Source organism: Sorghum bicolor, chromosome 7, assembly GCF_000003195.3.
Source record: "Sorghum bicolor cultivar BTx623 chromosome 7, Sorghum_bicolor_NCBIv3, whole genome shotgun sequence".
NCBI classification, from domain to species: domain Eukaryota; kingdom Viridiplantae; phylum Streptophyta; class Magnoliopsida; order Poales; family Poaceae; genus Sorghum; species Sorghum bicolor.
In genome coordinates, this window is record NC_012876.2 from 2,709,319 (window position 1) to 2,721,955 (window position 12,637).

At 41.7% G+C, this 12,637-nt stretch overlaps 1 protein-coding gene across 1 annotated transcript; it reads right to left on the minus strand.

The window, feature by feature from the left end:
• On the minus strand, nucleotides 91–5,409 carry LOC8074079 (BTB/POZ domain-containing protein At1g30440). The gene is made up of 5 exons (XM_002444957.2): nucleotides 4,895–5,409; nucleotides 4,299–4,767; nucleotides 2,566–2,635; nucleotides 1,227–2,453; nucleotides 91–950 (listed from the first exon to the last, which is right to left on the minus strand). The coding sequence occupies exons 2-5, from the start codon at nucleotides 4,355–4,357 to the stop codon at nucleotides 330–332; spliced, it is 1,977 nt and encodes a 658-aa protein (XP_002445002.1). The 5' UTR covers nucleotides 4,358–4,767; nucleotides 4,895–5,409; the 3' UTR covers nucleotides 91–329.

The following is a 12,637-nucleotide window of genomic DNA, read 5'->3' on the forward strand; positions in this document are numbered from 1 at the left end:
GAAGAAAAACAGGTCACAATGCATTTATCAGAATCAATGCGGATGCCCTTTCAAGCCTTTGAGATTTGAGAGTCTATTTGAACCCAGAAATTTCACAAGAACTTGGTAGGATATTCTACTAGTAAATTCTTTTCAGATTCATGGACATGTACAAGTACAACGGGAAGCATGGAACAGCTGGAGCATACTCCCCTGGAACTCTGGATGGATGTCGAAGTCCAAAAGATGCTGGTAACGCTATGCATTTTCACTGAGCAAATGCCAAAAAAATCGATAGTCTCTCTCACAGTAGTGTTCATCCTGGACCTATTGTGTATATGTAGATATATCTAACAGGCTGACAGGTTCATCTTGTGCTTCCTGTGCTTCGGCTGCGCCGCGCCATCAGTGGCGGCACCGCCCTTGACCACGGCCAGCTTGTCCTCGCTCCCTGTTGCCGCCGCCTTTGCCTTTGACTTTGACGACTCCGGAGCAGCCTCTTTGTCCTTGGTGCTGCAGACGGGCTTTGCGGTGAGCGCGAACGGGAACCTGCTCTTGCTGGCGCTGCGGCTGCGGCCGAGCCGCTCGATGTCCTCTCTCATGGCGGAGCACTCCTTCTCCAGCTCGGCCACACGCTGCTTCATGCTGTCCATGCCTTCCCGCAGCGTCTGGTTCTCCCTGGCGGCCAGGGGCCAGCCGGCGCCACGGTGGTGCTCACCCGAGACAGGCAGGCCTCCAAGCTGCCGTGATGGACCGACACCACCACCGCCATCGAGGGGCTCTGAGATCATGAGGCATTCGGCGATGGAACTCCGAAGCTGGAGCTGCTCGAAGAAGAGGACCTGCACTATGATGCGGAGCGGGAGGCGCTCGTTCTGAGCCGCGTGTGTGCAGGCCTCCAGGGACAGCTTCTGGCAGTCCATCACCCGGCAGAGCTCTTCCTTCTCTGATTCTGACAGATGTGGATGCGCCTACCAAACGAAAACAAAGTGGACTGTGAGCAAATTAAACATGAAGGTGATTGATCTGCTAGCATTATAGATGTCAAACATTCTGTTACATAAATAAATACAAGGTAAATTATGTCCTACGTGCTATTAAAATGCAACAACGGTATCAGAATATGACTTGAATACAACAGTATGGAGCATCTCGAATTCTCGATGCAAGTATGCAACAACGATATCAAATTATGACTTGAATACAACTATATCAGAGATTTGTCCAGTAATAAAACCAAGTGTCACCTTGAGATATATGTCAATAGCACGATAAAGCCCATCATCTATTGGACGAGCATAATCTGGTATAGCAGCAGCCAAAGACCGAAACTTTGGCAACTTCAAGTTCATGTCTGGTGCAACTTCAGCTAGATAACCATCAATCAACTTAGCAACCATCATTATTGGCATTAAAGATGGTGAGGCCAACATTTGCCCATCTTCACCAATGCCAGGGGAGGCCCCACCAGTTTCTTGGTCCATTGCCAAGAAATGGTCTAGAATCCTCTGCGCACAATCCACATCATACAGTGTTTCCACAGAATCAGAGACATTCGGTATCAAAAGATCTTCCAGGCTGGCCTTGTCAAGCTGCATACCTATCCGTCTCTCCAAGTTCGACACGCAGGAGGGACTGGCTTTCAGGAAGATTGCTGTGCGCAGAAGGCCAAAGAGTAGCTTGCATGATGTAACACCCCTTTGGAAAGGTAGTAGTCTATCAATCTCCTCAAGAAGATACTTCTGGTCATCTTCAGAAGGGATGGATGTTAAACTAGTCATAGAAAGACAGTTGCTGACATCACCGATGCTTTTACGCCGATTCAAACCAGGCAAACGCCTTTTGGCATAATGGTTAAGGGATCCAACGATAATCTCCTGACTGATGCCCCGATATTCCATGGCTGAGATGAGTTTTTTGTATAACGGAAGGCTTAAACATGAGACATCATCATACCACCAATCCGGGCTGCTATTTCTGGGCCTTGCTCCCGTGCTAATACCATTCCACAAGAGGCTTCCTCCAGGACTCTGCATGGGGCCTCCATACTGGGCTACTGGCCAGCCAAATAAATCAGGGTCACTGCATGATCTAGTTGCAATAGAGTCTACACACCTCTTTACAATTTGCAACCTTTCAGCAACTTCAAGGACATTGTCACAAGTTTGAAGCGCCTTGACTGAATCCTTCCAGCTCCTGAGGACTGTTTGGGTAAGGAAGTACTCTGTCTGTGCGATCAAATTTTCCTCGGATATCTCTTCTGTCATCTCAAGATAATCAGCAGCACAACGAAGGTGTACAACGTTGGAGGCAGTCATTTCAAACTTTACACCATAGCAAAATTTGGCAGCCAGTTCAAAAGCCTTTGCTCCGCCAGGAATGTCAGATAGATCAATGGTACAGCTATCGTCCCCCTTATCGATTTTCTCTCTGATACGCTTCTCCAACAGGCCACTTTTTGATAACAGAGGAAACTGTAACAGATCCAAATTCAAAGAAATGAGTCAATTGCACAAATGGCGTGAAGAAATGGAAAATGGTAGGGAAGAAAGAATAAGTCTGTGAATGATTCTGGTGAAAATTTACCTTGTGAAGATGGAACGACTGTTCCCCAACTACCACAGTTATATCACTGGGAAGACCAGATGTGCAGTACCTGCAACATAATGGACATAACTTTTCATCATTCATTTTCTCTTTGGAATACTCAACCTTTAGTAAAAACATATATTTCAACAAGTTTAACAGAGGGACATGCATGGAAATAACTAATAAGTAGAGAACTCATCCCAGTAAACCATACAAGATAATTTTCTTGCCCATCATGAAAAGGATCCACAATAGGCATCATGTCATCGTATCCCTGGTTATGGGCATTCAGTTGCTATTCAGAAACACTAAAGGCTGTTAAAGAGTACAGATTATCCAAAACCATGAAGCTATCTAGGCCTGCTATTTCAGAGACAGATAGAGAAAAAAGACAAACTTCAGATTTACAAAGAGAGGGCTAAAAACAAGATTTAAAACACTTGATCAATTGTTATCAACACTACTGATAAATTTTGAACAAGTTAGGTCTTTGAAACAACGGTCACATTTGTTCTTTTGCTCCTGACGCAAATAGAAAGTCGAAGTTCTAAGTAAAGAGATTTGTGTCCAGTAAAATATAGTTCTTCAAAGTTTAGGCATTGTACTAGGTACAGCAAGTTATGTCAAGTAGCATAATTGCAGAAGTGTATTTACACACTGCAGGGACAGTATCTGCCACAGAGTACCCAGCATAGGCCTTGTTTAGTTCGTGAACGAAAACATTTCGTGACACTGTAGCACTTTCGTTTGTTTGTGGTAATTATTGTTCAACTATGGTCTAACTAGGCTCAAAAGATTCGTCTCGTCAATTTCGACCAAACTGTGCAATTAGTTTTTATTTTTGTTTATATTTAATACTCCATGCATGCGTGTAAAGATTCGATGTGACGGGAAAACTTGAAAAATTTTGCATTTTAGGGTGGAAGTAAACAAGGCCATAATGTTGTGACAGTGCAAAGTGTGAAGGACCAAATTTCGGTCCATTTAGTGCTCACCATGTGCGAGGCACTTTACAAGCGAGATCATAATACAAGTCCCCAAAGTCAACGGAAATAATTGTTGCAAATAAAAGGGGGGATATCGCGGCTGTAAATACTAAACCTAGGACAAGATTCCCTCACTATAGGCGTTCTATGTACCCACCAGGCCACCACTGCCTTCACCTCAATAAGTTCCAAAACAGTACAAAAGAAAAGAAATGCTGGCCTCCACCAACAGATGGAATTGCGACGTGCCTAGAATGCATGGAAGCAGAAATCTTAGCATTTTCACATCAACAGGTTGTATTTTCTACCACTATCCAGAAAGCAGTAGCAGCTAAAAAACAAAAGATAAGGTTTCCAATCTTTTATAGCTGGCTCCCACTTTCTGATTGAATCCCAGCCATTCGAGAGAAATGGGCTATATACTAAAAATCAGAGCCGCAGATGGAGCCAAGAAGAAGAGGTTTGGCAGTGGATGTACGGCAGCTTCTAGTATCATGCATGGCACCTTTGATTCGGCGCATAGACAAATGCTAGTGGTCTATTGTGGTCGTAGGTATAATAGTAATGATAAATAAACAACTGTATCAGCAAATCAGTCAATTAAACATTGCGCAAATCAGTCAATTAAGCACTGCACAAACAAGTCAATCAGTACGCCAGTTATATGTAAAAAATAAATAAATAAACAAATGACCGTGCAGATTAGGCATGGCAAGGCAACATGGCAGGGGGGAAAGTGCGTACCACTCCTGCCCTTGCTTCCGGAACACATCAGCCCTGGATCCCAGCTTGAGGCAGGCCATCGTCCCGGACGGAGCAGCAACCGGTTCCAATTCCCAACCTCCAAGGCGGCGGCCACCCCGCAGGACAGTGGACACCACCACACTACATCAATGGGCGCGCGGGACGCGGGCGTTCCTTGTGTGAGACGGACCAAAGGCAGCAGCAGCAGGCAGCAGCGTCGTCCCGGCTTTCCGCCGCACCGCACCGCACCGCACGCGACGCGCTTGGACGGAACGAAGTCTACAGGAAACCCCACCGACGGAAAACTTTTCCCCCACTCAGTCCAGTCCGAGGAGCCGACGGCCAGCAGCCGCGGCGAAGTGGAGAGCACGCGGGGTGGAGAGTGGGAGGCTCAGAAGGCGACGCTGAGGATGCGCCAGAGCACGCGGAAGAGCCAGACGAAGTTGCACATCTGCGGAGAAGTGATTTTCTGATCCAGGAGAGGGGGATCGGTCAGGACATGTTGAGGAATTCGCACGCCGGAATTAGGGAGGTTTTTATTTGGAAATGAAAAAGGGGAGAGAAAGAGAGAGAGAGAGAGAGAGAGAATCGCGTACCTGAAACTCGGGACAGAGAAATCGGTGGGCCTGTTCACACCACACCGGCGGCGGAACCGCGCCGCCCCTCCGAAGAGGACGCTCTCCTTTCAGACCACCCTCGCGGCCTCTCCGCCGCAGGCGCCGGCACCTGCGGCAATCCAGGAGCCAAGATCCAAGCTTTACGCGGGGAATCAACTGACGGCGCTCGCGCTCGCTAAACCCACTATTGGTCAGGTGTAACGAGGAAGAAGGGAGGGAGGGAGGGACGGACGGACGGACGGACGGACCCGCGCCGCGCGCTGGAGGCAAGAAACCCCGTGGCGTGGCGGATACCGTGGGACGAGTGGGAGGAGAGAAGCAGGCAGGCGGCGCGGGGGCTTTGTTTATGGAAGGGGGGGCGGGCCGTACAAGGAAGGGAAGGGAATGTTGCGGGCGCGAGAGCATCCAAGAACTAGTAGAACATTCTGTTCTATGGCGTGGTGCGGCGCGGAGGGTAAGGACAGGGGAATGGAAGGAAGGGTTGCAGCTGGCTGGAGAGAAGGGGGAACGACGGAATGGAAGGCGAAGGGGGGGTGCTGGTGGTGGGGTCCACGTCCAGCAGGGCCCAATCCACTTTGTCGCTGTGCTCCCTTCGGACCCTTCTTTTTTTTATTATTTAGGCGTTGTTTAGTTTCCAAAAATTTCAAGATTCTCAGTCACATCGAATCTTGCGGCACATGCATGGAGTATTAAATTTAGATAAAAATAAAAATTAATTACATAGTTTGCATGTAAATCGCGAGATGAATCTTTTGATCCTAATTAGTCTATGATTGGACAATATTTGGCACAAACAAACGAAAGTGCTACAGTACTCGAAATCCAAATTTTTTGCCAACTAAACAAGACCTTAGGCCTTCTTTAGCTCCCAAAATATTTAGCAAAATTTTTGAGACCATCGTATCGAATCTTACAGCACATATACGAAAGCATTAAAAATAGATAAAAAAATAATTAATTACACAGTTTACCTGTAATTTACAAGACGTATCTTGTGAGATTAGTTAGTCCATAATTGAACAATATTTATCAAATACAAACGAAATTGCTACAGTGTTCATTTTATTTTATAAAAAATTTTAAAACTAAACAAGCCCTTAGGCTTTGTTTAGTTCGCTAGAAAAAAATAGATGTCATATCGAATATGTGGGCACATATTTAAAATATTAAACATACCTAGATTAATTAAAAACAAATTCCGGAAATCTGCGCCCGGCGCTATATCATTAATTTGTAATTAGTATATGTTGGTTACTGTAATAATTATAGATAATTATAGACTAATTAGATGTTAAAAATTCGTTTCGTGATTTATAACTAAACTGTATACTTAGTTTTTATTTTTATTTACATTTAATGCTTTTACATGTGTCGAAAGATAGGATAGGTGAAAAGTTTTCGGGGACAAGGCCGATCTCTCCATTCTCCGTGCAGGGCCTTGATTAGTTCAACTCGAAGACCATAAAGTTTTCAAGATTCTCCGTCACATCGAATCTTTCGACACATGCATGAAACATTAAATATAGACGAAAATAAAAACTAATTACACAGTTTATTTGTAAATCGCGAGACGAATCTTTTGATCCTAGTTAGTCCATAATTAGACGATATCTACCACATACAAACGAAAGTGCTACAGTGGCGAAAACCAAAATCTTTTCACATTAAATCAAGCCCTAGCAGTACTCCGTTTGGTCCATTGACAGGCGGCACGGCACGGCAGCCATGGAGAGTCATGGACCATGCTGCATGCCTGCAACCGTCCATGGAGGTAGAACCAGTAGAAGGCGACCTGTGGCGAGTGGGGCTCACACACAGCTTGTCTCGCATGTCACCCAACCAGCCAACCGGTCACCGGGTCAGCTTGCGATTTTGTGACCACTAACCAAATGTTGGCTGCTGCTTTGCGTCTTTTCTTTTTCATTTTTTTTTCCGTATATGTATACATAATACAGGTCTCCTTGTTTTACTCATGGACCAGTTCAGCGAATTGGGCGAGGTTTTGGTTACCCGTCATCATCGGCCACACCACGGATCCTGGTAAAATTGTCGTTTGGTTCTTTTATCAAGCTTGTTGCGCCACAGCCTTCCATACTAGGCCTTGTTTAGTTCCAAAAAATTTGGCAAAACACACACGGTAGCACTTTCGTTTGTATTTGACAAATATTGTTCAATTATAGATTAACTAGACTTAAAAGATTCGTCTCGCAAATTACTGCTGAACTGTGTAATTAGTTATTTCTTTTATCTATATTTAATGCTCCATGCATGTGCCGTAAGATTTGATGTGGCAGAAAATTTAAAAAATTTTGCAAAATTTCCTAGGAACTAAACAAGGCCCTAGTTAGGCGGTTGTGATAACATTAGGCCAGCCTCCGTGTTAATTCCAGGTCCTACTCGGCTTTAAAAAACAATTGCTGGCGATTATATATTAAAAAATATTAATATTTATAATATATAATTAGTATTATTAGAAAGATCTTTAAATCTAGTTTTTTAACATATTTATTTAGAGATACAATGTTGCACGTATTTTCTATAAATGGAGTCAAATTGGTGGCACGTATATTAATGGCGACAATTTAAAAAGGGTAGACGAAGTTGTTTCCAATACTTTTAGTGTTTTGGAAAAATAGTAACCCCTCCATATCAGAAATAAAAGACGTTTAAGATATACGTGTGGTTACCAAGATATCATTAATTAGAAATTAGTTTTTTCTGTTTACCCCTATTAAATAAGACTGCGGGTGTATTGTATGCATAAAACAAACATAGTCCAACTGGTGCAGTGGTGTTGTGCTGCAACTCCTATAGTCGTATCCCACGGCAGCTACTTGAAGCAACGGAGACGACGCATCGTGCTTGCCGCGGCTCACATGTGCATGTGGCAGTAAGGTCTTCTTTAGTTCAAAAAATTTTAGAAGCATTTTTATTTGTATTTGACAAATATTGTCCAATCATATACTAACTAAGCTTAAAAGATTCGTCTCGTCAATTTCGCCCAAACTATGCAATTAGTTTTTATTTTCATCTATATTTAATACTCAATGCATATGTCTAAAGATTTGATGTGACAAAAAATCTGAAAAATTTTGCAAAATTTTTTGGAACTAAACAAGGCCCAACGGCGTCCAAAAGCCAGCTAAACCAGCGGACATCCTTTTTTTAAGCAAGTGAGCGTTTTTTATTTCTTCTGATATGGAGGGAGTACTTAAGAGTTTAATTTTTTTGAATCTTTCTCTACTCTCATCAAACTTGTATCATATCTCTATTTATAAATATAATGTCATGTCAATATATTTAATGCACATAAAACTTTATAAAACTTCTCTTAAAATTGACCTTAGTTTTAGTTTTTGCCGCCCCAGCTTAGGCACTACCAAAAGTTCGATGTGGCGCAAACAGGCTTTGGAAAAGGAATTGAAGGCTGATTTCACCCTCAAATCCCAAACATATTCTCGGACTAACCAGTGGTGAAAAAGATTTTTTTTTGTTTGCTTCAGCTTATCTGCTGAATCTGTCAGTCACTCAACAGTGTTCTCTCTCACAACAAATCAGTGAACAGTATTTTTCGCCATGACTTTTAACAAGTGAACAAGCTTTGTTCGTTAATATCGTCTTCCCTTCATTTTTTTATAAATTTATACAAATCAAATTAGCTTGACTTCGATTAAAATTGGAGCAAAAAATGTTAACATTTATATCTCTAACTAAATTTATTATAAAAATATAGTCTATAATTATCTTGTATCATAAACATTAAATTAAATATTTTATATAAATTTTCATCAAATCTCAAATCATTTCACTCCATTAAACATTTATAGTTACATCTTTTATGGAAGGTGGAATACGAACAATCAATCATTTTTGCACGTTGCAAACTTGCAACCGTACAGTCGCGGAACGTCCGACACCTTGAGCTTCTCTCCGGCTCCGTTCGAGCCCGGGCTCCACTGCCGAGTGAAGTCGGGCCGAGACTTGGCAGTGTTTTTTGGCGGAGAAAACGTTAAAAAAAGTTGGGTCTTGTTTGAATTTGTTCGTATTAATTTTAATTCATATACTATAATGAATTGAAGTATCTTAACCTATTTTAATACTCCCTCCATTCCAAATTATAAGACATTCCAAGAATCTTGGAGAGTCAAAGCATCTCAAGTTTGACCAAAATTATAGAGAGAATTAAAAAGATTTATGACATCAAATAGGTATACTATAAAAATATAGTTAATAAAGAATCTGATGATATTTATTTGATATCATAAATGTTATTATCTTATCACATATGTTTAGTCAAACTTGAGATTGTTTGACTTTCCAAGATTCTTAGAATGACTTATAATTTGGGATGGAGGGAGTACGTGAGTGCTCAGCTGGTTGAGTTTCCTATGATGAAACTTATCTATCCGAGTTTAAATTCCTAACTTGACATAGATGCTTGCATTTTTTTAGAAATTTAACGACGCTATTCTTTCGGTGATAGGCGACATATATGTTGACAACATGGTGACTTTCGTCAAGGTTTGTCGATCCAGCTCGGTGACTTGACATAGGTGCTTGCATTTTTTAAGATTTAATGACGTTATTCTTTCAATGGTATGCGACATGCTTGTCAACAGCGAGGCGTTAAGATTTATCGGTCCAACTCGGTTCTTTGAAGGTGCTCATAGTAAAAGTGAATGTGTGTTCGTATTTGTGCGGTAGGGTGTGAGCATATATGTCTCTAACTAAGTCTCGTAAAGCCTTGTTTGTTTGGTTGATAATATTATTGACTGATTTATTGTGAGAGAAATGACTAATAGATTCGACTGATAAGCAAGAGATCACGGCAGATTGTGGTGGTGATGCTGTCCGTGCGACGAACAGAATGCCATATTAGAGGAGTTCAGTTCAGTTAAAGCCTTTAGTTACATTCAAAATCTAAAACTTTTTTTAAGAATCTCCATCACATAAAATCTTATGATATATATAAAATATTAAATATAGATAAAAAAAACTAATTATATAGTTTATCTATAATTTAGAAGATAAATCTTTTAAATCTAATTAGTATATGATTAAACAATAATTATTAAATACAAACTAAAGGTTAATATCAAAAACTTTTCATCCACAGAACTAAACAAGTCCTTAACTTAATTACTGCTGGGCTCGTAACACTGTCGTCGAGCTACCTTTTTGAAAAGGTGTTTGGGTGCCAGCGTCACTGCACATGATGACATTGTTGGCTATTTGGCTTTGGCTCGCATGGCCCTGCCATACTCGAGCTTCACGCACGCATATGCGTTTGCCTTGTGTTTGAAGGCAACAATAGATTCTAGCCACGACACTGCTAGACTAGATTTTGTACTTAAGTGAAAGGCACTAGCAATGGAGCTGATGAATGAACCGGTAGCGTCAATCAATTATGGCTTATGTGTAGGAGCATACCGGGTGGTTGATGGGCAATAGCCGGGCATAGAATATGGGCTACACTAGCTCGATGGGCCTGTAAGTCGGCCTGTGAGCTGCTGGGGTATAATGGGCTTGGCCCATTATCTTTTTTTGCTGAATATGTACTAATAAAAACTTAGTTCTGTCCTTTCTCCCGTGTGTTCTTTCTCAACTTTAACTAGGTTGATAGAAAATACGTGTAATATTTCAGAACTATTAACGCTCAGACGTTCGATACGGATAATAGCATCCAGACGCTGAGCCTTCATACATTATGCACAGAAATCACGCTTCTGTTCGCCCCGCATGAAGGAGGAAGTAGAAGTCGAGACCGCTCTTCCTCTGCTTCCCATGCAAGGGACCCGCTCTGCCCCCACACGCATAGATCCGCCCGCCTCGCCCCGCCCCCCACGCACAGATCCACCCTACTCTCGCCCCCATGCGCACAGATCTGCTTGTCTCGCTCCCACACACAGAGATCCGCCCGCTCCTGCCCCCCCACACACAAATCCACCTGTCCCGGCCCCACGTACATAGATCCACCCGCCTCGCACCTCACCGGCACCCAACACCTTCACACACCCTAGCTCAGACCCCTTTGCTGATTCGATCCGAGCGCTAAAAAAATATCCATTGCAACATTAAAAAACATCCACTACAACATCAAAGAAACTACTGCAGCAAACAAAAAAGCTATTGTAACATCAAAAAACATCTAATGCAACAAATAAAAAATATAAACGGCAACATTGAAAAAATATCTACTGTGTGATATGGTTCAAGATAGATGGAAGTGGATTAGGCATGCTTATTTGACATCATATTATTCCTTGGATGTTTGGCATGGGTGCATGCTTAAACTTAGACAATTTCTTAGACGATGGAACCTAAAATGGAAAGGTGTTCAAAGGGCTAATAAGGATTGTATTATCAAGAGGATACACGAGTTAGACATCATTGCTGAAAAAATAGACTTCTTTCTATGTAGGAATGGAATGAAAGAATAGGATTAGAAGATGAATTGGAGAGTTTTATTAGGCTAGAAAAAAATTATTGGAAACAAAGGTCAGGCCAGAAATGGATCCTAGAAGGGGATGCTAATACTCATTTCTTTCATCAATTTGCTAATGGTAGGAGAAGATAGTCAGCCTTGTCAAATGATTCTAGACTCCAATTTTGGCCACATCATTTTTTTTCCGAGGCTGATAACAATTACTTGGTGAGAAAACTGAAAATGAAGGAAATTTAAGTTGTCATCATGGAGATGAAGATTAAATTCTGCTCCTGGACCAAATGGTTTTGGAGTTTCATTCTTTAGGACTTTCTAGGAATCTCTCAAGAAGGAAATTTGTGCAATATTTGAGGATCTACATAGGGTTTTATCTAGGATAATTAATACTAGAATAATGAATGATTGTTTACTGGTGAAATGGATCTAGAAAATCTTTCAGGAGCCTAACGAGTTATGGTTCAAACTCATCAAAACCAAATACCTAAATGGATGTAATTTTTTTTCTACCCCAAGGAAGGGGAGCTCTTAGTTTTGGTAGGGCCTTCACAAAGTTAAACATCTTTTCAAGTGGGGGGCACTCTTTAGGGTAAGAAATGGACTAAACTGTAGGTTTGGGGAGGATTGCTAGTTGCTGAATGTCCCTTTAAAAGTAGCTTTTGAGGATCTATTCAATCTAACTAAAGATCGTGAGGTAACTGTGTCAGATTGCTGGGTAGAAGAAGATTGGTGGGTGGATTTTAAAAGAGCTTCATCTATGCAAGATTTTTGAGAGATGGTCTATGCTCAAGGGAGAGCTTAATGGGATTACATTAGATGAGGATAATTCATATGTGGTTACATGGGCCCTGGAAAGAAAAGGTAGCTTCTCTACTAAATCCCTATATAAGTTTTTAACTGATGGACGTACGTCCAGTAGGGTGGCTGGATACATCCGGAAGTGTAGGATTCTTTTGAAAATTAATTTTTTTCTATGGCAAATGTTCAATAACAAATTACATTGTGTTGTTAGCTTAGTTAAGATGGGTTGGAGAGGTGGTGAATCTTGCTGTCTGGGGAATGGTGGTGAATCTACAAACCATATCTTTTTTTGTTGTTGTGTCGCTAGGATGATCTAGGGTTTTCTCCATGAAATCTTTAAGTGGGACAATTTTCCGACTTCTCTTAAGGATTTCTCTGAATCTTGGCTTCAAGGCAAGGGGCCTTTGTCTACTAGGTTGATTCTGTTTGTTTTTGTAGGTTTCTCTTGGGCCATCTGGACCAACAGAAACAAGATGGCT